The sequence below is a fragment of the Artemia franciscana genome, chromosome 2, assembly GCF_032884065.1.
Source record: "Artemia franciscana chromosome 2, ASM3288406v1, whole genome shotgun sequence".
Taxonomy (NCBI): domain Eukaryota; kingdom Metazoa; phylum Arthropoda; class Branchiopoda; order Anostraca; family Artemiidae; genus Artemia; species Artemia franciscana.
In genome coordinates, this window is record NC_088864.1 from 6,913,182 (window position 1) to 6,940,080 (window position 26,899).

At 36.4% G+C, this 26,899-nt stretch overlaps 1 protein-coding gene across 6 annotated transcripts in view; it reads left to right on the plus strand.

Annotated features, from left to right (window-relative positions):
- Positions 1-26,604, plus strand: part of LOC136036890 (zinc finger protein 239-like) — a 52,331-nt gene extending 25,727 nt beyond the window's left edge. For 3 of the 6 annotated variants that reach the window (XM_065719270.1, XM_065719256.1, XM_065719262.1), the window contains exons 4-5: positions 10,604-10,706; positions 25,289-26,604. In XM_065719270.1, the coding sequence (XP_065575342.1) occupies positions 10,604-10,706; positions 25,289-26,322 (1,137 nt within the window). In that variant the 3' untranslated portion in view covers positions 26,323-26,604. The remainder of the gene's footprint in view (positions 1-10,603; positions 10,707-25,288) is intronic. The other 3 variants (XM_065719278.1, XM_065719291.1, XM_065719283.1) reach the window with 1 other exon arrangement.
- Positions 26,605-26,899: the final 295 nt, after the last annotated feature.

The following is a 26,899-nucleotide window of genomic DNA, read 5'->3' on the forward strand; positions in this document are numbered from 1 at the left end:
TATTTTAAAAATTTAAAAAATTTCCCACAAAAAAAGTTTTTCAAAGAAAATTAAGGAGCTCCATTAAGCGAAAAATGAGCAGAAATTGAGGCAAATAATCTTCCAAGCGTAAAACTACCACAAATGACTCAATAAGTAAATGCAACTAAAAACGGACAGAAATTACAATAAATAGCCAAGTCAAACTCATAACGAGAAAAGATTAACGTGAGTAGGGCTGATAAACACCATCTCTTTTCAATTCCAAAACATAATTTCCGCTTTACTGAAAAAAGAAATGACCGTGGATTGTCAGTTTAATTGACATATACTGAACTTAGTCATTAAAATTTTGATAATTTGTTATTTATGAAAGTAAAAAAAAGTGAATTTCTTGAAACGTATTTGGTTTTCAGTCACGTGAAAACTATGTTCTGGTCTTGAAAAAACATGGGGGTTATCAGCTCTATTCATTTTTATTTTTGCTCGTTTTGAGTTTGACTATTACTATTGAAACTACTTGTAAGGCTAAGATCATTGAGGTGAAAACTTTAAGAAGTATACGAACATACAGGTTATCAAAAGGAAATATCAGCAATGGTTAACAGCATTAAGTTGAAATCTCTACGGCTTGATGAGAGGGATTTTCTACTGACCAAAAGGCAATATGTTAATACTACCAGGGGTGTTACTAGCCAATTTTTTTTGAGGGAGGGGTCTTTCATTTTGCCAACTGGCTGATCATTTATACCGACTGTTTTCACCAATACTTAACATAATGCCCATTTCTAATACAAAACTCGGGATTGCAAATTCAGACTAAAGAATCCCATAATCTGAAGAAGAATAGCTGCTTAGTTCTTTTTTCCATAAGAAGTGTCTGGACAACGATATGGTCACCTTGTGAAGAAATGGAGCAATATATTAGGAAAAAAGGAATAATATGATTTATATAAAGAAGATCTCAGAAGATCTTCTTTATATAAATTAGCAAATTTAAATTAAGATACACAGGTTAAAGAAAAAATTCAAACGTCTTAGTTTGGAAGACAGCCAGAATTTCAGTAATTCGTCGAGTTTCAGCTTGTCCGTAAAGTTAGTCTCGCAACACATCAAGATAAGGTAATCCAAACGGTCATCGTCCGTCATTGTGCGTAAACGTGTCATGACCATTTTCAATTTGCTAAAACTTCTTTCTGCTGTGACTATTGTTGTTGGCGCTATCGCAAACCACTGGTAAACTAACCAGAGAGTCGGGAGAATTGATTTGACAGCATTAATTTCACGGAATAGGTGGTGCGATTTATGACTTTGTTGCTTTCAACCTCAGACCTAGCAAAAAAAGTGTTTGAAAGCCTTTAGGTTTAACATCAGCTCTGCGGGATCTAAACCTTTTCCAGGAAACATATTCATGAATTAGGAAGGGCTGTCGTAGCTGTCATCCATTTTTCCCTGTCAACTTTGGTGTGCTTCCCCAGAAAAGATGAGTTGTCGTAATTTGCATCATACAAGCCGTTCACTAGGGCTCTAACGACACCGCAGAGCTCCTTAGCATAGAACTATTTCCAGTTCTTTAGCGGGTGGGTCCAGAATAAGCTGCTGCCTTTGAATGACGATCAGGCGTCTAGGACGCTGTTTAAGTTGGAACTCGTTGTTAGCTAATGAACCAAATTCTTCCGCTACTGCTCTTACTGCCTCAATTTGCCTCCCTATATAATCCGAGTCATCGTGGAGAGAATCTAAGGTATGGCGTGTCGCCCAAAATTTTTCATTTGTAGCCATCAGATCTGAGTGTTCAGTGTGCAACGTTTCTGCAAGAACCTTCGCCCTGAACATGACCTGGCGCATGAGCGTAAGTGTCAGAATAAAATCAAAACAGGCTCTGCGCGCAACGGGTACCATTTCTAAAAGTCTCTCCTGGATGTTGTCGTCGCAGTTGACGCATCTGACACAAATTACAAGCCTTTCTTCGTGCGCACAGTCTGGAGGGGTATTTACGATAATCGAATACGCACCGCTATTATTCACCTCAGTTACAATTGTGCTCTTGATGTCGTTACCCAGTACCTCAATGATTTGGTTTTGCAAAACATCACTAATATAGTTAATGCTCGTTTTTTCTCGCAACCAGTTTCTGAAATATGGATCGCAGTGCAACAAGGTTAACAATTTGACGGAAATTTCCGTCGCTCTCATCAATTGCACCACAAAGAGCATTCTGTTGTTTTCTATGTTCTTACTATATCCATAAGATCCTTGATTCCTCGTCAGTTTTCAATTTATTCCTAATCTTGCTGTCTTTTCAAGGCCTTGGTCTTATCATCCAACATGTTTTTAATGCCGTGCTCGAGTTTTCTATAAACTGCCACATTAATTACTGCTGACCAATGAGCAGCGCTTTCAAATTTCTCTTTCATCTTACCAGGGTTCTTTGTCCCTCGGCTTAACATCTTGTTTCAAAAGCACTCTCCATTTTCAAGCCACGTATCTTTTGTCTTTTAGTGTTTTGGCCCAGTCTGAAACAGCATGCATACGGAGCAGTGGACACGGTCCTTGCTGACGATACACTCGGGGTACCTGTATTGTTTTACCAACCAGTGTTCATTCTGTTTTGGTGTTTGTTGCTCATCGATGCGTTTTTCTGGTCCAGCAAAGCGTCAAGATACGGCTGGTTAGGACCTATATTAAGCAAATAAAGTTTCTGGCCCTCCTTAAGCAGGATTGGTCTCTGTTCTGGGTCGTGATCTACACGACAATTTAACTTTTTGTGTTTCGAAAGAGGATAATTTTTTTTGTCTTTTGTGTGTGTCAGCTACTGACAAAACTCTAAGTCCTCTTAGGTTTTCACCTAAGCTTTCACACATACTGGTAATATCAATTTCCAGAGTCTTTTTGTTGATTACTTGATGTGCTGTCAAAACGATGCTCACCAATTAAACCATTTGCAACATCAATCAAGGCCAAAGACTTTGCAACAAAGACCTCACTGTACCCTGACATAGCACTACTTGATTTTTTTGTATCACTATCACTAACAGATCCCCTTAGACAGACGTTTTCATCCAAGTTCCTCTGCAGGCCAAACTGGACAATTTTTTTTGTGGAAAGATGTTAACAGTACTGGTTCACTTTACCATGCCTAAGCCACGTTTTTGGTATATTCTTTTGCATTAACCGACCAATTGAGATTCTGGTAGACGTCATGTCATTATTTTCATGTTCTTTATATAACCGAATAGGGAATAGTGGCACCGTCCGTAAAATCACTGCACGAGTTATAACTTCTAGATTTACCGGCTGAGATTGAAATTATGGTACACATCATATCATTGTTTTTATTTTCTTTATTTAACCAAATGAACAATTTTGGCACCGTCTGTAAATTCACGACACAAGTACCGCTAGATTTAACTATAGAGATTGAGATTCCATTAGGTGTAGTATCTGTATTTTCATGTTCTATAACCTGATGGAAATCTGTGGCACCAACCGTAAAATCACTGAACTGGTCTTTAAAACCGCTGCATTTACCAACCGAGATAGATATTTCGTTTTGCCATGTCAGTATCTTCATGCTCTTTATTTGACCAAAGGGAACATTGTGGTACCATTTCGCAAAATGTTTGCCGACCAACTTTGAGATTCCTGTAGATGACATGTCAGTATTTTCCTGGTTTTTATGGCACTTAGTATTAACCAAGTGACCTATAGCGATCGCAAATTCTGTCGGTCTGTCTGTCGGTCCCGGGTTTGCTAGTTTAGGCACTTCCAGATAAGCTAGGACGATGAAATTTGGCAGGCATATCAGGGATCCGATAAGATTAAATTATAAATAGTCGTTTCCCCGATTCGACCATCTGGGGGGGGGGTGGAGTGGGGGACGGTTAGTTCGGAAAAAATTAGAAGAAATAAGATATTTTTTAACTTACAAACGGGTGATCGATTCTTAATGAAATTCGATATTTGGAAGGATATCGTGTCTCAGAGCTCTCATTTTAAATCCCGACCGGATCCGGTGACATTGGGGGGTGTTGGAGGGGAAACTTAAAATCTTGGAAAACGCTTAGAATGGAGGGAGCGGGATGAAACTTGGTTGGAAGAACAAGCACAAGTCCTAGATATGTGATTTACTTAACCAAAACGTATCCGCTCTCCTTGGAAGAGTTGAGAGGAGGGTTAATTCTGAAAAATTAGAAAAAATGAGTTATTTTTAAGTTACGAAGGAGTGATAGGATCTTAATGAAGTTTCATATTTAGAAGGAGATCTCTTATTTTAAATCCCAACCGGATCCAGTGTCATTGGGGGGAGTTGGGGGGGGGTGACCCGAAATCTTGGAAAAGGCTTAGAGTGGAAAGATCAGGATGAAACTTGGTGGGAAGATTAAGCACAAGTCAAAGATACGTCGCTGACATAACCGGACCAGGTACGCTCTGTTTGGGAGGGGGGTAGTTGGGAAAAATTAGAAAAACTTATGTATTTGTAACTTACGAACGGGTGATCACATCTTAATGAACTTCGATATTTAGAAGGATCTTGTAATTCAGAGCTATTATTCTAGATCCCTACCAAATCTGGTGACATTGGGGGGGAGTTCGAGGGGGAAACCGGAAATCTTGGAAAACGTGAAAATTGATGTACCTTTATCTTACGAATGGGTGATCGGATTTGAATGAAACTTGATAAATAGAAAGATTTTATGTCTCAGATCCTCTATTTTCAATTGAAATCGGATCCGTGGACACAGGGGTTTGGAGGGGGGTAAAGAGAAATCTTGGAAACCGGAAATCTTGGAAAACGCTTGGAGTGGAGAGATCGGGATGAAACTTGGTGGGAGGAATACACACAAGTTCTAGATACGTGATTGACATTTTTAAGAACGGATCTGCCCTCTTTGGGGGAGTTGGGGGGGAGGTGGGTGTTAATTCGAAAACATTTGAAAAATTGAGGTATTTTTAACTTAAGAACGGGTAACCGGATCTTAATGAAATTTGAAATTTAGAAGGCAATCATGTCTTAGAACTCTTATTTTAAATCAAGACCAGATCTGGTTACATTGGTGGAAGTTGGAGGGGTAACCAGTAATCTTTGAAAACGCTTAAAGTGGAGTACCGGGATGAAACGTGGTGAGTATAGTAAGCAAATGTCGTAGATACTTGATTGACGTAACCGGGCTTTAGCCACTCTCTTTTGGGAAGTTAGGGGGGTGGTGTCCAGTGCTTTGGCGAGTTTGGTGCTTCTGGACGTGCTAGGACGATGAAAATTGGTAGGTGTATCAGGGACCTGCACACATTGACTTGATAAAGTCGTTTTCCCAGATTCGACTATCCGGGGGGCTGAAGGGAGAGAAAAAATTAGAAAAAATGAGGTATTTTTAACTTACGTGTGGGTGATAGGATCCTATTGAATTTTGATATTTAGAAGGACCTCGTGTCTCAGAGCTCTTATTTAAAACCCCGACCGGATTAAGCCTCTGATTTTCCTTTTCAATCAATCTATTGATTCTTCGAATTTTGCTAGAGCTCATGCCGTATGAGCTCTTAGCTCTTGTTGTAAAATGGAATAAAAAGTTTATCAAACAGTTCGTGGTTATCAAACAGTTAATGCTGGTTTTAAATATATAAGTTTCATCAAGTTTAGTCTTACCCATCAAAAGTTACGAGCCTGAGAAAATTTGCGTTATTTTAGAAAATAGGGGGAAACACCCCCCTAAAAGTCATAGAATCTTAACGAAAATCACACCATCAGATTCAGCGTATCAGAGAACCCTATTATAGAAGTTTCGAGCTCCTATCTACAAAAAATGTGGAATTTTGCATTTTTTGCCAGAAGGCAGATCACGGATGCGTGTTTATTTGTTTTTTTGTTTTTGTTTTTTTTTGTTTTTTTTTTTCCCAGGGGTGATCGTATCGACCCAGTTGTCCTAGAATGTTGCAAGAGGGCTCATTCTAACGGAAATGAAAAGTTCTAGTGCCCTTTTTAAGTGACCAAAAAAATTGGAGGGCACCTAGGCCCCCTCCCACGCTAATTATTTTCCCAAAGTCAACGGATCAGCGTAGTCGAAAAACCTTATAACTATGTCTTTGGGGACGACTTACTCCCCCACAGTCCCCGTGGGAGGGGCAACAAGTTACAAACTTTGACCTGTGCTTACATATAGTAATGGTTATTGGGAAGTATACAGGCGTTTTCAGGAGGATTTTTTTGGTTGGGGGGAGGGGTTGAGAAGAGGGGGATATGCTGGGGGAACTTTCCATCGAGAATTTGTCATGGGAAAAGAAAACTTCCATGAAGGGAGAGCAGGATTTACTAGCATTATTTAAAAAAAAATAAAAAATAAATGTGAAAAAGCTTTTTCAGCTTGAAGTAAGGAACAGCAATAAAACTTAAAACAAACAGAAATTATTACCCATATAAGGGGCTCACCTCCTTATGATGCCTAGCTCTTTACGCTAAAGTATTTTTAGTAATTTCAACTATTTATTCTACGGCTTTTGTGATTCAGGGGTCATTCTTAATGAATTGGGATAAAATTTAAGCTTTAGTGTAAAGAGCGAGGTACTGACGATGGGGCGAATCCCATCATATATGTAATAAAAACATGAGAATACAAAAGTTCTTTACGTAAGCTAATTTATAAGCTACGTAAATCTTTTACCAATAAAAAGATTCGTAAAAAATTAAAAGTTCTAGTTGCCTTTTTAATTAACCAAAAAATCGGAGGGCAACTAGGCTTCGCCCTCGCTCTTTTTTTCTCAAAATCATTCGATCAAAATTATGAGAAAGCCATTTAGCCCCCCCCCCCAAAAAAAAAATATTCAAATTTCGTTTTGATTATTCCTCTGCGGAGAGCCAAAATCAAAACATGCATTGATTCAAAAACGTTCAGAAATTAAATACAAAAAAAAAGTTTTTTCAACTGAAAGTAAGGAGTGACATCAAAACTTAAAACGCACAGAAATTACTTCGTATATGAAAGAGGGTGCTTCCTCATCAACGCCCCGCTCTTTACGCTAAAGTTTGACTCTTTCTCTCAATTCTTCTTTCTAAAACAGTAAAAAACTTTAGCGTAAAGAGCGGGGCGTTGATGAGGAAGCAGCCTCTTTCATATACGAAGTAATTTCTGTGCGTTTTAAGTTTTGATGTCACTCCTTACTTTCAGTTGAAAAAACTTGTTTTTTTGTATTTAATATTATACTACGGCTGCTAGAAGTAGTACCGCTATTCAATACTAATACTAATAATATCAATACTACTACTGTGACTACTATTATAACTATGCCTAAGGGCATGAAGGTGAAATTATCAGGGAATTTTGAGGGGGAAGGTGAACTGAATCACAACACGCCGTCTTTATGCAGGTTGTCGAAAGGGTATAACAGGAATATCTTAGGAACAGTTTGGTATGTGAAGTTGAATCTAAATGGACTTAATAACGGATGTTGAACTAACCAAAAGAAAGTATTTGCATCTTAATGCTACTGCTTCTACTCTTACTACTACTATTGTCGGTAATATTACTACTTCTATTACTACTACTGCCACTAAAGCTTAGACTACTACTATTCCACTGCTACTACTACAATTAAAACTAAGGATATTAAGGCGAAAATTTGGGATATATAGAAAATGTATGGAACTTATTCGAAAAACCATGCCCACACTGGTTGTCAAGAAGTGCTTCAGAAGTGCTTCACGTATCAGAAGTGCTTCAGGACCGGTTGATTGTAATAAGCTGAAACTTTCAGTGTGTGTTGAAGGGAATGTTGAAGAAACCAAAGGTTTCTGTGCTTATACTGATATTGATACTAGTACAACTATTGCTACTGTCCAAGCTATGAGTATTAAGGTGAAGCTTTTAAGGAATTAAATAAAAAAAACTAGTTTTTTTAACTGAAAGTAAGGAGCGACATTAAAACTTAAAACGAACAGAAATTACTCCGTATATGAAATGGGTTGTCCCCTCCGCAGTCCCACGCTCTTTACGCTAAAGTTTGACTCTTTGCCACAATTCTACTTTTTAAAACAACTAAAAACTTTAGCGTAAAGAGCGTGGGACTGCGGAGGGGACAACCCATTTCATATACGGAGTAAATTCTGTTCGTTTTAAGTTTTAATGTCGCTCCTTACTTTCAGTTAAAAAAACTAGTTTTTTTATTTAATTTCTGAACGTTTTTGAATTGATGCATGTTTGATTTTGGCTCTCCGCACATAAATTATTGAAATGAAATTAGTATATTAATTTTTTTTGGCTAAATGCCATTCTCTTAGTTTTGATCGTACGATTTTGAGAAATAAGGGGTGGGGAAGGAGGCCTAGCTGCCCTCCAATTTTTCGGTTACTTAAAAAGGCTACTAGAACTTTTAATATTCAACGAATGTTTTTATTAGTAAAAAATATACGTAACTTAAGAATTAACTTACGTAACAAACTTTTATATTCTTATATTTTTATTATGTGTACGAGGGGGTTTGTACCCTCGTTAATACCTCGCTCTTTACACTAAATCGTAAGTTTTGTTCCAATTCTTAAAAATGACCCCTGAATCAAAAAGGCCGTAGAATAAATAGTTGAAATCACTAAAAATATTTTAGCATAAAGAGTGAGGTATTTATCTCCTCCTAAATACCTCGCTCTTTATGCTAAAGTATTTTTAGAACCCTTCATATGCGTAATAATCTCTGTTTGTTTTAAATTTCAATGCTATTCCTTACTTTCATTTGAAAAAACGTTTTCATGTTTATTTTTTCATTGTTTTTTTTTTTATAGTAATGCTAGAAAATCCTGCGCCCTTTTCATTGAATTTTTTCCCCCATGGCATATTTCTCCAAGGAAAGATCCTCCCACATAGCCCCCTCCCTCAACCCTACTCCCAAAACCAAAAAAATCCCCCTGAAAACGTCTGTACACTTCCCAATAACCATTATTATATGTAAACACTGGTTGAAGTTTGTAACTTGCAACCCCTCCCCCAGGGACTGTGGGGGAGTAAGTCATCCCCAAAAACATAGTTATTGAGATTTTCGACTATGCCAAACAAAATGGCTATCTCAAAATTTTGATCCGTTGATTTTGGGAAAAAAATGAACGTGGGAGGGGGCCTAGATGCCCTCCAATTTTTTTGGTCACTTAAAAAGGGCACTAGAACTTTTCATTTCCGTTAGAATGAGCCCTCTTGCGACATTCTAGGACCACTTGGTCGATACGATGACCCCTGGGGAAAAAAAAAACAACAAATAAACACGCACCCGTGATTTGTCTTCTGGCAAAAAATGCAAAATTCCACATTTTTGTAGATAGGAGCTTGAAACTTCTACAGTAGGGTTCTCTGATACGCTGAATCTGATGGTGTCATTTTCGTTAAGATCCTACGACTTTTAGGGGGTGTTTCCCCCTATTTTCCTAAATAAGGCAAATATTCTCAGGCTCGTAACTTTTGATGGCTAAGACTAAACTTGATGAAACTGATATATTTAAAATCAGCATTAAAATGCGATTCTTTTGATGTAGCTATTTATATCAAAATTCAAATTTTTAGAGTTTTGGTTACTATTGAGCCGGATCGCTCCTTACTACAGTTCGTTACCACGAACTGTTTGATATTTAGACAGATTTTGGACTAGTTTAAGACAAACTATAAGCATATGGGCTTTAAAAAAAGTGACAAAGCAATATGTGATTATATTCTTAAGTTGGACCTTAAAGGGTAAGCTGTGGTGGATTTTAACTAGTCAGAAAGCATAATGTGTTTTCTTCGAATACTATTACTACATTTACTATAACTAATGACGCTAAGGGTATTTAGGTGAAAGCTTTAGGGAACATTTAGAAGGAGTTCCAATTAAACCAAAAACTGTAGGTGTGCAGGTTTTCAAAAGGGCATATAAACAATAGCATAGGTAACACCACTCTATAATAGCCATAAATATCATTGGAACTTTTTAAGGAGTTAATTCGATTCAAAATTAAAAGTTCTAGTGGCCTTTTCAAGAGATTGGAGGGCAAGCAGCCTATCTCTCAGGCCCATTCATTTTCCAAACGCATCCAGTCTAAAATTTGATACAGCCATTTTGTTCAACAAAGTAGAACGGTCCAGCAAACACATGTCTATGGATATTAGGCATGTCCACCCCCCCCCAATAATTACGTGAATGGTCCATTATACTTTAAAACAAAATTTTGCTTTAAAATAAATCAAAATGCATTGTGTTTATGGTTGCCAATAAGACACTTCAGCAATATGTCGACAACGACTGGGGGTCTTGAGTTGAAGCTTTGGGGGCTATCATTACTATATATGCTCTTATAATTTAGTTAGATAAAAAGAGTGTAATTATATTCAGGTTGTCAAAGAGCATAGATAGTATCTTTTGGGAATGATATAAAATATTAATTTTCAGGTCGACTTCAGGAGTTATGAAATTTAATTTAAAAAATATTGTTTGTGTTAGGATTAAAAATTATTGAATAAGTTTAATCAACATGCAAATAGTAGCCCAATATGGATTTTTATAGAAAAAATGAAGAGATATAAAATATTATTCATCCAGGTTGTGGAAGTGTATCCAGGTTGTCAAAGAGCATGGATAGAATCTTTTGGAAACGACATTAAGTTTTGTTTTTCAGGTCGAATTCAGGATTAGTAGAAGTAGCAGTAACTGTGGCAGTAACAGAAAATTAACATTAATATACACATATTGCCTGGTGGTGAAGCGATCTTCCCCGTTAAGTAATCCTCGAAAGTTCTAACTTAATACTCCAATTAATTTTTGAGATAAGCTATTTTGACAATGTGCATGCTAATAGCGTTTTTGGATTTAGTTAAAATTTCTCTTTATGGAGTAGGCTAGTGTGGTAGTAGTAGTCGTGGTAGTTGTAATGGTATTGATAGCATGCAGATATTGCGTGTTTGATCATCTTCCTTATCATTTCCTGAATTTTCTAAATTAATATACTCAGGTATTCCTTTGTTACAACCTTTTGACAAAACGTATTCACATAACATGTTGTGATTTGATTTAAAAATCCCCTAAATATTTTCTCTGAAAGGCTTACCCGAATGCTTTTCATCGTTTTGGAAAGTAAAGGTCAAACAAGCATACGTTTCTCAGTAACATATACTATAAGCAAACAATGAACGAATTGTCTAGCTTACAGCTCTTGTCTTGATAAGTACTGTGTGGAGGCCGACATTCTCAACGACATAATTACTGGACCTTTCTACAAGGGTGAACAAAATAGCTCTCTTAAAATTTTTTATCAGGTGTGTTTCGGGGAAACAGTCTAAATACGCTTTGGGGGGCTAGTTGCTCTCCATCATGTTTGACTCTTGAAAGGGAACTAGAACTATACATTTCCAATCAAATGAGCCTCTAATAAATTTCCACGATCACCCCTTCTATAAAAACCTTATATGCCCCTGGTGCATAACTTACAACCCTTACCCCCGACTTTTGGAGATTCTATCAACCCCAAAGGCTCTATTATATGGTATTTGGGCTGTTATCGAACAAATGGCTGTCTCAAAGTTTCTATCGGATGCATTTGGGGAAAATACAATGTGGTGGTGGCTGCTCCTTGATCATTTTGACTCTTAAAAAGGGCTGTAGAACATCTGATTTACAATCCAATGAACCAACTCTGAAGTTTATATGACCGCCCATCCCTAAAAATTTTTATATGACCCTTGGGCATAACTTCCATTCTTTGTGCCGTGGAGGGGGGTCACCCTCAAAGACATGAGTTCCAGGTCTTTCAACGACACTGAACAAAATTGTTCTCTCGGAATTTTTATCCGGTGTGTTTTGGAAATTGATGGGCGTAGGGGGGGGGGGGGGAGGCTTGTTGCCCTCGAATCACTTCTGACTAATAGCCATTTCAAAGGACACCAGTCGTTTCAAATTTTCCATCAGATGCATTTCGGGAAATTACGTGTGGGGGGTTGCCCTTAAATCACTGACTCAAAACACGGCATTAGAACTTCTGATTTCCAATCAAATGTGCCCATTTTGGAGTTTTTATGACCATTCTTTCCACAAAAACTTTATATGCCTTCTGGGCATGACTTAGAACCCTTGCCCTAAGGGTTGTGAGGATTTGTCATCCTCAAGGATATAATTTCCAGACCGTTTGAATCCGCTAAACAAAATGGCTATCTCAAGATTTTGATTGGATTTGTTTGGGGTAGTGAAGGACCTCGGAAGGGTTTGGTCGCCCTCCAATCACTTTTGACTTAACAAGGGCACTAGCCCTTCAATTTTCGATCGAATGATCCCTGTTGGAAGTTTCTGTGGCAACAAATGACCTTCTCAAAATTTCTATCAGATTCATTTCACGAAAATAAGAGACAGAGTGAGGAAGGGGGAGTCATCTTCCCTCCTATCACTTTGAATCTTAAAAACGGCACTAGTACTTCTGATTACCAATCCAACGAGCCCCCTTCGAAGGTCCTATGACCACCCTTTCTCTAAAAGAAACTTATTCGCTCCCAGGGGACAGCCTACAACCCTTGTTCTGAGGACTGTTTGGGGATTGTCACCCTCAAAGACATAATTTCCGGCCATCTTAAAATTTTGATTGGATGTGTTAGGGGAATTGGTGGTAGTTTGAGTGGGCTAGTTGCCCCAAAAAAACTTCGACTGTTGAAAAGAGCACCAGCCTTCGATTTCCATTCGAATGAGCACTTTTTGAAGTTTTTACGACAGCTTCTTCGAAACGATTTGCCCTGGATTAAAACCCCTCCAAAAACAAACATTGTGCCTAAATCGCCCTTGACTTAGGAAGCACTATTGCGCAGTCTATGATACTGCTGCTTCTATTACTACTGCTGTTGCTACTACTGCTACGAAAGTTAAGGCTACTATTATTAATTCTACTACTGTTGCTACTACTACTGCTTATCAAGCTAAGGGTATTAAACCAAAATTTGGGGAATCACACTATGCACATTCAGGTTATCCAGAGGTCGTAACATTAATATTTCAAGAATGGTTTCGCGTATTCAGTTGAAACATACGGCGTGTGGGGGATGTTGAAGAAAACCAAATGTATTATTTGCATGCTGCTACTAATAATACTATAATGCGCAAGCTAAGGTTATAAAGGGAAAACTTTCAATTTATATTTTGACGGATATTGATCGATATCAACGCAAACCATCAGCATGTAGGATGTTGAAAGGGGGAGGGGGATAAATTAATATCTTAGAAACGACTTTCATCGGTAAGTTGGGCCTTTCTGAGTGAGCTGCGTTGGATTCTGACCTAAATAGAAGGCAATATGTGTATACTAATGTTAATGCTACTACTGCGATTACTGTAACTAATGACGCTCAGGCTATTAAGGGAACCTTTAGGGAAATTTCAACTAAATGGAAGGACTATATTCTCGAGGGTTTTCAAAAGGGCATATAAGCTATATCATAGGCAGGGCAGTATTGTCATAGATAGCAATATCATAGATACTTTTCACGGAGCTCATTTGATCATAATTGAAAAGTTCTAGTACTTTTTCTAAGAGCCAAAAGTAATCTGTGGGTAGTATGCCCTCCTCTCATGCCCATTATTTCTTAAATCACATCCAGTCAAAATTTTGAGACAGTCATTCCGTTCGGCTTAGTTGAATGGTCTTTTAACTATGTCTCTTGGGATAATTTGTATTGTAAATGCTTTAAAACTAAATCAAAAGACACTGTGTATGCTGGTTACCAAGAAGATGTCTCAGCAATATCCCAAAGACAACTGAGGGCATTGAGTTGAAACTTTCACGGTTACTACTATTACTGCTCTTGCTCTACAATTGAATTAAATCAAAACAGTTTGTGTATCCAGATTGTCAAAGTGCATAGATATATGTTTTAAGAATGGTATTAAGTTTCATTTTCAGGTCAAATTAAGAAGGTTTATAACTAATTCAAATCATATTCTGTGTGTCCAGATTTTCAAAAGGGCGTGTGTTTTAAAAACTGTTGATAATTTTCCCCAACACATAAATATCAAGCCAAACTACGGAGACTTATAGATAAAAAAAAACAACTTAAAATATGCTTTACTTTTTCCATGGGAAAGTCAATGACAACAAAAAAGAGTAGCAATTAATTAAAAAGTATTTTCCGCAAAATAAGTTTGTCAAATAAAAGTAAAGGGCTACATTAAACCAAAAATGAGAAGAAACGAAATCAAATCATTTTCCAAGCATAAAAATACCAGAAACCATCAATAAATGAATGAAACTCAAAAGAAACATATATTATAATAAACAACCGAGTCTAACTCAAGACGAGCAGACTTAATAATTTAAAAAAAAGTAAAAAAATTTAAAATGTCTTTTTGTTCTTTTTGGATATACAAGGGCAGGCAGGGACGCTGGATTGTGGCTTGTTATGAAGACCTGAGCTAAATCTAAAAGCAGTAATTGCAATCCAGGTTTACATAGTACCATATTAATCTAATGCATTAAAATATCTAATGCATAATGCAATCCATAATATCTAATGCATTAAATTTAACAGCTTAGTTGTTAAGTTTACCAAATTAAATTACCAAATAAAACCCAATTGAAAGTTAGATAGAGTATTAGGCAAACGGGGCGGGATTGCTTCGAAATCAAGTTTCATTTTGGGGGCTCATAGAAAGTTTGAACATTAGAGCGAATATTAGAAAAATGGGGCAGGATCGTTTAGAGTTTAAGTCTGATTTTGTGGGCTCATAGGAAGTTTGAACGTTAGAGAGAATGTTGAAGAATATACCCGTTATACGCAATTGAACGCTAGAAAGATTTTTAGATAAAAAATGAGGCGGGGTTTGCTTATAATTCTAGTTTGATTCTAGGGGCTCACAGAAAGTTTGAATGTTAGAGAGAATATACCGGTTATACCAAATTGAACGTTAGAGAGAATATTAGACAAGTGAGGCAGGGCTGCTTAGATTTCAAGTTTGATTTTGGGGGCTCATAGGAAGTTTATCAAAAACAATGAAGTTTTGAAGAATAAAAGGCCATGAACTTTTCAAGAATTGAAGTCATGAAAAAAATCCCAGATAATGTTTCAGAATCAGAAGAATATCAGACAAGAAACAGTTCTTGTTGTGTTAATTCTTGATGTCATGTTTTTAATCTTGTTTTCGAAGCAAGAACACAACTCTGTAATAAATGAGCATGGACATGGACACTTTTCGGTTGTATTTTTTTTTTTTTTTTGCAGAAATAGAAAAAATTAACAGGACTTGAATGAAACAGAACAGGTCATCATGGAACAGGATATCTGTTTCTGCTCTTTTTTTAGTAAGTGCAGGAAATTGCTATGCTAGACCACGGGTAGCATGTTTAAGAAAGTCTATTACTATCGTAGCACTTTCAGCAAAAACAGAACAGTTTTTCTTTTAAGGGAAAGAAAAATTGTCTTTGCACACAAGTATTGCCATCTTTTTATTCTTTACGGCTATTTTCTTTCATTTCCTGTTCCTTTTTCCAAAAAATACGCTATTTGTTTTTATATAGTATCTCTTCGAACTTCCCTGGAATGTATACTAGTTATTTTTAATATTTCGATAATGTTAGTTTGTCATCAATTTACGCAGTGGGCTCAAATTCATTTCTGTTTAAGTGGAGGTTATAGTTGCTTAGATGGACTGGAACACTCCGCCCCCCTCCCCTCATAGACCATGCTCTGCCCTTACTCCCTCCTGATTTTTGGAAGCTATCTTAAACAAAAGTATGAAGGAAGAAAAATGTTTGGGAAAATGACATTTCTCAAGGATTTGCAGATTTTTTATGATGCTTCGTTCCAAAAAATACTATTCTTGACCACCCACCAAGCTGATTCTTAAGTAAATGAAATGACATTACTAGAATTATGAATTTCAAAGAAACTCAAGACCCTTTGCTATGCAATGTTTCTTCTAAGAATCTTTTTCTCTAAAATAGTGGTTTCAATGGGGTGCAAATATTTAAAAAATTGTACGTTTTGATAACTTTTTTCTACAATTTAATCTGCTTGGAGGCAGATAATCCTTTTTCCTAACAATGCACTTGCTCTATTATTTATATTTTTTGCTACTTCAATTTTTTTTTAAGAATACGAGTGGTTATGCCTTTGATTTTACAGAACGTTTTTTGGTCCCCAAGGAAATGGGGCATGACATCCTTTGCATAACTAACAGTATGTACTTAATGAAAGAACGTTAATTTTATTCTTTATCTGTAGACCCTCCTCCAACCAAAACTCTACATCTGTTACTATTTCAAAAGTTGTAGCTCAAATATTATATAACTACATTTTAGGTAGAAAATGACGGTAATTCATTAAACCCCTCCAGAACTTCTCTGAATTTGTCGTGCTTTATTTAAGCAAAGTAATGAAAAAAGAAAAAACCTAACAGATTTTGATTCTACCTCAATTCTACGTCTGAAAGATAAAGCGGACATACAAAAAGACTTTAAGGCATTATCGGTAGAGTTGCGGACGCTCTATGGCTGCCTCATGGTTTTGAAACACGTTGGTGTATTCGACAAAGGGTGTATTCGACTTTCTGAAAGGGTAAAAGAATGGTCTATGCGTGAGGTAAGAATACGAAAACCAGTTTGCATAGTCAAGGAGAAAGAAGAATTGGTTAAAAAGAAACTAGAAAGTGAGGAATTTCAAAATGGTTGCCACTCGATTTTGAATTTTTCAGAACCAGCTGAAATGGATCAAGCAGTTTCGGTAATTATAGATAGAATCTATGAGAGCATCAGGCCTTTAGTACAGGATAGAAGACGGGTGGCCAAAAAAGATGAGGGTTTTTTCGATGAGGAATGTAAGCAGAAAAGGGAAGAGGTAATTCGGAGTTTTAGGCTGCTTAAAGCAACGGACCCATCGGATCAGGAATTAAACTTCTGCAGGCTATCTGAATATAGAAAAGTAAAGTCAAATTATAATACGGTTAAAAGACTTAAAAAGAGAGAGAGGCAGAAGGAGATTAATGAAGAAATTAAGAGAGCTTACGGTGTGAAAAACCCTAGAGAGTTTTGGTCGGTAGTTAAATGTTCAATCCAGGGCCTGGGAATAAGAGGAGATGTCCCGCCAGTTGAGACGTGGCCAGATTATTTTTAAAAGAGGGAGTCTGAATATGTCAGGACGAATGATTTGAATGGGTCAAATGATAGTGAGTTAGGGAGGGTGAATTACCCTTTAAGGCAGAATGATTACGATTTAATTAGGCCTGTATCTGAAGAAGAAATTTGGGATCAGTTGAAAAAGATGAAGGGTAACTCGTGTCCAGGAATAGATGGTATATGTACAAAGGTCCTGAGATTGGGAAGGACAACTATAATGCCTATGTTGGCCTTGATTTTCTCGTTTGTAGTGGAGATGGCCTCACTCGTGGGACATTTCGGTAGCAGTGCCTCTTTTTAAGAAAGGCAATAAAATGTTACATGAAAACTTTTGGTCTGTCTTTATGGGGAATGCGGTAAGTAAACTATTTCGTAAGGTTTTGGAATTTAGGCTAAGAGATTGGTTAGATAAAGAGGAAATACTGAGTCCAGTACAAGCGGGATTCAGGTCGACGTTCAGCACTGTTAACCATATTTTTACTTTGGAAATATTGAGACGGAAATATGCTACAGGGAAAAATGGTCGGCTATTCGTAGCCTTTTTAGACCTGAGAAGTGCTTTTGACTCGGTAAACAGGAGGTTGTTAATTGAAAGCCTGTTAGAAATAGGCTTGGCGTCTTGTTTTGTAGCGATAATAGCAGCTATATATGGGAGGGTGAAGTTTGTTGTAAAGGTGATGGGGAAATTTTCTAGACTGGTTACGTCTCATTTGGGTGTGGAACATGGATGCACTTTATCCCCAAAGCTTTTCTCCTTGTTTGTTAATGATTTAGACAGTTTTATGAAAGATAATGGAGCCCCATTTGTATCTTTGGATTGATTCAGGCTATCATGTATGTTATTTGCGGATGATATAGTAGTAGTGGCAGATAGTAGGGAGAATCTTCAGAAGCAATTAGATTTAATAAAAGATTACTTAGAAAAGAAGGATTTGGAGTTAAATGCTAAGAAGTTAGTAGTACTAGTATTTAGAAGCAAATGAGAGGTTGATTCTGAGGTTGTTTTTAATTTTGGAAGAGTGATGCTGGAGGCTAAAGAGGAGTTTGTTTATCTGGGTGTTAAGTTTAGTGCGCTAAAGGGGATGTCTAGGCATGTGGAAGATTGTAATTTAAGGGGGTAAAAGGTTAACAAATATGCTGTTGAGAAGTAATTTAGGTCAGCTTGCTGACATGAGGATTCAGAAAAGGTTGTTCCAGACAAAAGTAGTTACTGGTCTACATTGGGGGTCGGAGGTTTGTGGTTTCGCTAAAGCCGCTAAGTCAGAAGTAGTTCAACTAAGATATTTTAAGAGAATGTTAGGCTTGAAGGATTCATTCAGTTCAGTGGTATTGAAAGGAGGTCTGGGGCTTTTCACTTTAAGGAGTGGTAGATTGGTTAAAATCGTGAAATATTGGGAGAAAATAGTTAGATTACCTAGAGTTCGGCTTCTTAAGTCAGCGTATTTGGAGAGTTTGAAGGACAGTAGACGGGATTCTTGGACAAATCAGGTCAAGAAAATACTGGACATTTCGGGCCTTTCAGAGATGTGGAATGAAGGCAAAGGACCAGTGGATGGAAGCGTTTCAGTATAGAAGGAAGTTCAGCGAATCCTAAACGACCGAGAAATCCAAGAGTGGCAAACTCAAAAGGACTAATCGGTGTCTTTGGGGTTTTACTCCCATACTAAAGAGTGTTGGGGAGAGGAAGTTTATTTTAAATATGGGTTTAGTAGGGAGAACTTAAAGAATTTGTTGTTGCTAAGAGGAGATAGTTTAGATTTAGGCATCAGAAGGAAATATTTGGGAAAGTTTAGGCAGGAGGCAGGCCCCTACATTTGCCCTATGTGTGGCGGGGGGAATGAAAATTTAGTTCATTTTGTATCCGAGTGTGAAGAGCTGTCTGAGTTGCGGAAGGAATGTTTTGGACGAGTGTTGGGGAGTGAATGCTGGTTAAAGGAGCGAATGGCTGAGAGGATGGATATGCTATTAAACAGTTGTGTAAGTTTCTTCGTTTAGGGAATAAGCATAGGGAACCATGTTTGAGGAATTAGCTTGGTAAGAGTTTATTTACGGGTGTTTCTGAATTCATAAAGTGTTTGCAAGTTTGTTTGCTTGTTTAAGTTGTTTGTAATTAGGTGTTTAAAGTTGTATGTGTTTTGCTATGGCCTGCAGGCTTTTTTTCAAATAAATCTTATCTATCTATCGTTGTGTCCAAAAATGACTTGTTCAAGCTTTATTCAATGGACCCCAGCATAGCCCCAAGGACTTTAGCTATGCAAAGGCAAGTTGGAGTAGGCACACTTATGGTATCTGCAGCATTAACTAATCCGCCGTGCAGTAATGACGACAAAGATTGACGGGTGAAAGAAGAATCTGTGAGTGACGGCCTTTCAAATGTATAGGGATCCAGATATGCTGTCTTCAGTTAAAGAGATAGCTCGAAATGTTAGTTTGTTTTATTTTTTTTTTTTTTTACTTCATGGCTATGAGTCCTTTGAGGGATACGACAATGGGGTCGTAAAAAATAAATAAATATGGGGTCGTAACCAAAGAGTAAATAAATAAGAGAGTAAAAGTAAATGATTTAATTTAAAATGATCCGCGGTATGCGTTGTCGTGATCACTGGCTCTATTACTACAAAAGAACTGAAGCCGTTTTAGGACCCTGTATGCTTAATCGCAAGCTAGGAATATTAATAATTTAATATGAGTACGATGACATCATGGAAGGGAGCAAGCCATGTAAAAGTAGCTTCTAGTGGAATACAATCGTTACATGAAAACTAGTGACTCCTATTAGAATCTTTGCCATTGTTGAATATATAAAAAAAAAATTCAAAGGCTCTACGTTTTTTGGGATACTCAGTTATTTCCAATAAGCTGCTTCATGGATAACTTATCAAATACATATTGTTGCAGTATCCTTAAGCACTGTCTTGCAATAGAGCTTCTGCGGTGAAGCATGTTCTGATCGCGGAGAAATAAGAAGTGATTGAATATTTGCTCTTGTGGTTCGGTATTTCATGAATACATTAATCTCTTTGTCTCTTACTTTCCTATTTCAAGCTTTCTTGAGGTACTTTATATATTTTGATTTGGTTCGGGTTTCTTTTACCAGCTACGTATATTTTATCTTTGTGCACATTTATCGTTTGATTCCTTTTAAGGTTCCATTTATCGCAGTGTAGCCTTCCTTAACCTATTTGAGACATTTTGCAGAAGTCACACCTGAAACTCTCTTTGCCTATTTTTCTGTTGGGTGCTTATAGACATAGCTTTAAGTTTTACTAGAAACGTCCGATTATTTATCAGTAGATGAGAGCATACTTTTCCTAAAACAAAGGTTGATTTAGGATTTTTCACGCAATTAGGATCCTCTTTCAGTAGCTTATTATTTTTAAAATTGCAACCCTGCATCAAGATCTGACTTCTTTTGACTCATTGGCATAACTAAGAGAAAGGAAGCAATGGTCTAGTGAGAAATTTTGTTTCCGCATATTGCCAAAAAGTTTGTCTGAAACTGAAAGCAAAATGACATTTTCAAACTTTAATTTCTGAAAAACTTAGGCTCTTTTCAGGACAATTTTGACTTTTATGGGTATTTGCTTGCTATAAAGGTATTTAAGAGACAAATGTTAGCAACAATACGTTGTTTAATGATACATTTTTAATATCAAGTAGAAAATACCTTATTCACCTGAAGATTGCTTTGTTACTAAATGAGAAAAGCATTTTGTTGCGACTTTATAGACCTTTGGCCCTTTCCGGGAATCAGCTAGTTGCGTCACCACTAAAGAGATAGGCTCTTTAGGCTTTTTTTTGGAAGGGTTACCATTTGATTCTATTTAGAGATGGTTTTATCAACAATAAAAAGTATATTTTTAGAATGCTAAAATCCATGATTACGACGGCAGGTAGTATGGCTATAAGGCTATATCTTTGGTACTTGTCTTTCACTAAAGCCTAGCTGCAAGCTTCAGGCTGAGGATTAGGTGGTAGTATTAGGTAAACCTAAAACAAGGGGTTAGAGAACCTTGCGCAAAGTACTAATAATATACCTGGTTAGTTGGGAATGGTTAGTCCTCCAGGCGTATACCAGCCAAGGAAATTCAGGATGAGGGATGATCCTTACTAATCAATGGTTGTGTGTTGAAGACAAAAGTCTACTTCTCTGGATCTGTAAATGTCAGGATTTGTGGGATTTGAAGAGAGGTTTTAAATGAAATGTTGTTTTAAATGAAAGTTAACGTAATATGTAATAATTTATAATACTTAGAAACAATACGATGATTTGTAAGTAATAATAAGCAGTAATGCTGAGTAATTATAAACAAAATACTCAGGTTATAATAAAATGAGTTAACGAAATAATCGCTAAAATGCAAGGATTCATTCTCTTTGTTAGTCTAGTTAATAAAAAGGGTGCATAACGTGAAAATATAAAAACAAATTACCCAAAAAAACAAAAGTCTTCTTCAATAAGATGAGTGCTTGGAGGAGCAAAGAAAGATAGGCTAAATTTTTTAAGCTGTTGTCGAACTATTGTTTTAAGGCATGCGTTTGATTGACCATATATTAAAATTGAACTTCTTCGAAAATCATTGTTCGACATCTGTCGAAAAATTTAAAGCTGTTGTCAAAGTGTTGTTTGAAGACACGTGTTTCACTGGCCGTATGTTGAAAATGAGCCTCTTCGAGACTCGTTGTTCGACATCTGTCGAAAAATTCACATGCTGTTGCCAAAGTGTTGTTTTAAGGCAAGCGTTTGACTCATGGTATATTAAAAATGAGCTTCTTCGAAAATCCTTGTATGACATCTGGCGAAATTTTTTTAAGCTGTTGTCGAAGCGTTGTTTTAAGGCACGCATTTGACTGGCCGTATATTAAAGATGAGCCTCTACGAAAATTGTTATTCGACGTCTGTTTCCAAGGCAATGATGAACACTAACGGCCTATATTCTACTGGTAAGGGATGATAGTTTGCTAATAATATGAGATTTTGATCATCCACTGGGTATAATGAAAACCTGGTTATCCCTAAATCAGCTTGGAAGAAGTCCTTAATCGTTTGTTTTTGTGGAATGGAGAAAATATGCAACCTATTTGTTATCATAAGTTTTTGGTAGTGGCAAAAGATTGGTCATATATCTCGGTTTAAAAAGATAAACATACCTAAGTTGATGTTTTTTCGGCTTTCCTATGAAGGTATTACGCCTCTTTAGTTAGAATTAAATTTAAAAAACTAGTTTTTTTAACTGAAAGTAAGGAGCGACATTAAACTTAAAACGAACAGAAATTACTCCGTATATGAAACGGGTTTTCCCCTCCGCAATCCCTCGCTCTTTACGCTAAAGTTTTTAATTGTTTTAAAAACTAGAATTGTGGCAAAGAGTCAAACTTTAGCGTAAAGAGCGAGGGATTGCGGAGGGGAAAACCCGTTTCATATACTGAGTAATTTCTGTTCGTTTATGTTTTAATGTTGCTCTTTACTTTCGGTTAAAAAAACTAGTTTTTTTAATTTAATTTCTCAACGTTTTTGAATTAATGCATGTTTGATTTTGGCTCTCCGCACATAAATTATTAAAATGAAATTCGCATACTAATTCTTTTTTTTGGCTAAATGGCTTTTGAGAAATAAGGAGTGGGGAAGGAGGTGTAGTTGCCCTCCAATATTTCGGTTACTTAAAAAGGCAACTAGAACTTTTAATTTTTAACGAACGTTCTTATTAGTAAATAATATATGTAACTTAAGAATTAACTTACGTAAAAAACTTTTATATTCTTATATTTTTATTACGCATATGAGGGGGTTTTTCCCCTCGTTAATACCTCGCTCTTTATACTAAATCTTAAGTTTTGTCCCAATTCTTTAAGAATGACCCCTGCATCAGAAAGGCCGTAGAATTAGTAGTTGAAATTAATAGAAATACTTTAGTATAAAGAGCGATGTATTTATCTCCTCCTAAATACCTCGCTCTTTATGCTAAAATATTTTTAGAACTCCTCCTATGCCTAATAATCTCTGTTCGTTTTAAGTTTTAATGTCCTTTAATGTTTTTTAATGTCCTGTTCGTTTAAAGTCCTTACTTTCAACTGAAAAAACTTTTTCATGTTTATTTTTTCATTGTTTTTTTTATAGTAATGCTAGAAAATCCTGCGCCTTTTTCATTGAGTTTCTCTTCCCCCATGACATATTCCTCCAAGGAAAGATACTCCCACATAGCTCCCTCCCCTCAACCTAACCCCCCAAACCATAAGAATCCCCCTGAAAACGTCTGTACACTTCCCAATAACCATTACTTTATGTAAACACTGGTCAAAGTTTGTAACTTGCAGCCCCTCCCCCAGGGACTGTGGGGGAGTAAGTCATCACCAAAGACATAGTTATTATGGTTTTCGACTATGTGGAACAAAATGACTATCTCAAAATTTAGATTTGTTGACTTTTGGAAAAAAAGAGCGTGGGAGGGGGCCTAGGTGCCCTCCAATTTTTTGGTCACTTAAAAAGGGCACTAGAACTTTTCATTTCTATTAGAATGAGCTCTCTTGCGACATGCTAGGACCATTCGGTTGATACGATGACCCCTGGGAAAAAGAAAAAAAAACAAAATCAAATAAACACGCACCCGTGATCTGTCTTCTGGCAAAAAATACGAAATTCCACATTTTTGTAGATAGGTGCTTGAAATGTTTTCTATAGGGTTTTCTTATACGCTGAATGCGATGGTGTGATTTTCAGTAAATGTGATGGTGTGATTTAGGTAAATTTTCTTAGGCTCGTAACTTTTGATGACAAAGATTAAATTTGATGAAACTTATGTATTTAAAATCAGCATGAAAATTCGATTCTTTTGATGTATCGGAATTCCGACTTTTAGAGTTTCGTTTACTATTGAGCCGGGTCGCTCCTTACTACAGTTCGTTACCACAAACTGTTTGATAAATATGCCTCACTTCAGAAAATTTTAAAACCCAAATAAACCAAAAAAGTAGAAGATTTAATAGGATCATGCACTTTGTCAGTGCCTGAGCATAGGCAATTTCTGAATGTAGTATTTAAATTACTTTTAGAAATGGTTATTTTAATAAGTTTTGCTTTGTTAAGTCAATTGTAGTGAATAAGTATTTTTAAAATATTTTCAGTGAGTATTACATTATCATTACATTTATTTATTTTTTTTCGACAAAAAAAAACGAACTCAATAACACATTCAGAGATCCCACCTAGGCTCTGTGGCCTGTTAAGTGGGACAATCGCGAAACAGAACTTACACATATTAAGCTATTAGTCGATTAAGCACATAAACTTCAAAAACGAGTACTGACAAAAATAGAAAGAAAAAAAAGAGCAGAAAAAAAGCATCAAAAAAGACAAAAAAAAGGAAGTGACAAAATGATAGAGGGTTTTCCTACAAAGGACAAAATCGAAAACTGATACGCAAAGCTTATGATATCACATTTGAATAACTCATCTTGGGGTCGTCCTCTACTTTTTCCAGCTAAGTAGAAGTCGATGACTTTTTCCTGCATGTTATATAAGACGCAATTTGATTATTTAAATAAATGAAAAATATAGCGTCTGAAACATCAATAAATGTCTATACATGACACATATAACAAATGTAGACATGATGAATAATATAAAAAGATAAATAAATCAATTTTTAAATAAGAGACACAACGGAAGAACTAGATTAAATAACGTTGGATGACAATTAATCACAGTAAGCAGCTCAAATTGAAAAAAGATTCAACACAGTAATGAGCTTATAGGCATTGCCAAGGTGGGAAAGTTTAGCTCGCTTTATCTCGGGTATCGGCTTACTTTACAGAAAATTTTCTATTCCAGAGAAGAATTTCAATTTATACAACAAGCTTGGGTAAATTTTGTAAGGTTTGGAAGACCTATACCCTAACCTGGTTCGTTTGAGGTGACATAGCTGGCTAAGCTGTTTTTATAGAAAAGATAACTGGCCCTAACAGTTCTTAAGCGTACACGATGCTGTCTTTCTGGTGGCTCCCTCTTCTCACTTAGACCGTTGTGGTTCAGTTTTTGGTTTCTCAAATTTTATCGAAGGAGGGAAGGAGAATGTCTACTGTAACTTGTCATTCCTTTTGGATAAATTTTTGTTGACAAAGTTGTGTTCGTGACTAAATTTTATTGCTAAATTTTTGTTTGTGCCTAAATTTGTTGGCTATTTGGGTTTGTAACTAAAATAAGCCTTGATTTTTTTTTTCTAGGTGATACTATTGATTCAATCTATGAAAATGACCCGTTCAAACAAGAACACGGAAAACAGTTTGTTCCTGGCTTTACAAGTGTATATCTTAAGCAAGAAACCGATTCAGATTGTGAACCTGTGCTGGCTAGTGACTTCCACGTATTTTCTAACAATGATGTCACTGAAAAGGAGGACCGTAAACAAAATCCATGTAGTTCATTAGAAATATTACCCGGAGGAGATCTATATAAACATCAAAAACCTTATGAAGAAGAAAAAGTTTTTGGGTGTGATATATGTGAGAAAACATTCTCACAAAGATACCAAATGTTGAATCATAGAAGAATTCATACTGGAGAGAAACCTTTCAAATGTGCTATGTGTGAGAAAACATTTACCACCAGCTCAGTGTTATCGCGTCATCGAATAGTTATTCATGGAGGGGAAAAACGTTTCAGCTGTGACACATGTAGAAAAGGCTTCTCTTCTAGTTATAATTTGTCTAAACATCAAAAAACTCATACTGGTGAAAAGCCTTTTGTTTGTAATATATGTGAAAAAAGTTTTACTTTTGCATTCAGTTTGTCTTCACATCGAAGACTTCACACAGGTGAGAAACCTTTTGAATGTGAAAAATGTAATAGAAGCTTTCATTCTGCTTCCAGTTTATCAAAACACCGAAAAACTCATAGTGGAAAAAAATCCTTTGAGTGTGATATGTGTGAAAAATCTTTCACTTTTAGATTCAGTTTGTCGTCACATCGAAGAATTCACACTGGGGAGAAACCTTTTGAATGTGATATGTGTAAGAAAAGTTTTTCTACTAGTTCCAGCTTGTCCCTACATAGAAAAATACATACTGGGGAAAAACCCTTCCAATGTGAGGTTTGTAAGAAATGTTTCCCCTCTAGCTCTAATTTATCAAAACATCAAAAAACCCATACAAGGGAAAAACTCTTTGAGTGTGGGCTATGTAAGAAAACCTTTGTCTCGAGTTCTAGCTTAGGGAAACATGGAAGAGCTCACGATGAAGAGAATGTGTCTTCTAAATAAAACACGCTTTTGATGAAAGTGGTAGCACGGCACTTATGTTTGGCATTTTGTTTTTGTCTTCATGTTGAGTCCACTCCTCTTTGTAGTTTTATTTTAACCTTTTTTACTTTATTTGTTAATCAAAGGAAGTTCTGATTGTTGTAACCTTGGTATTTTTTAAATTTGCTCTATGCTTTTGTGAAAAACTTTTTTCTGTTTTTATTTTGTAGTTGGTTGGGTATTTTATTTATCAGTGCTTGTTTATTAAACCGCATTGGTTAATAAAGGTAATTTATGAAAAGTTTAAAATGTTTTTTTTTTAATTGGAAAAGCTATAGCACAAATATTTCAATAAGAATAATAATATGTATGAAAAGATGTTTTGTGAAAGGCGACTCGTAGTAAACTATCCAAGTATTTTAAAGTTAGGCGTCTTGAAGTAGTTAGAGGAGAAATAAAAAAAAAAACTCATAAAAAAAATGTAAAGGATACAGAACTAGACTTTTCAATTTCCAAACAAACAGAGCTGATCTCTGTTTCAAGATCTTTAAGCCAGGACGGGCAATGAAGGGATGGGGCCAGACGCCTTGTGCTTTCG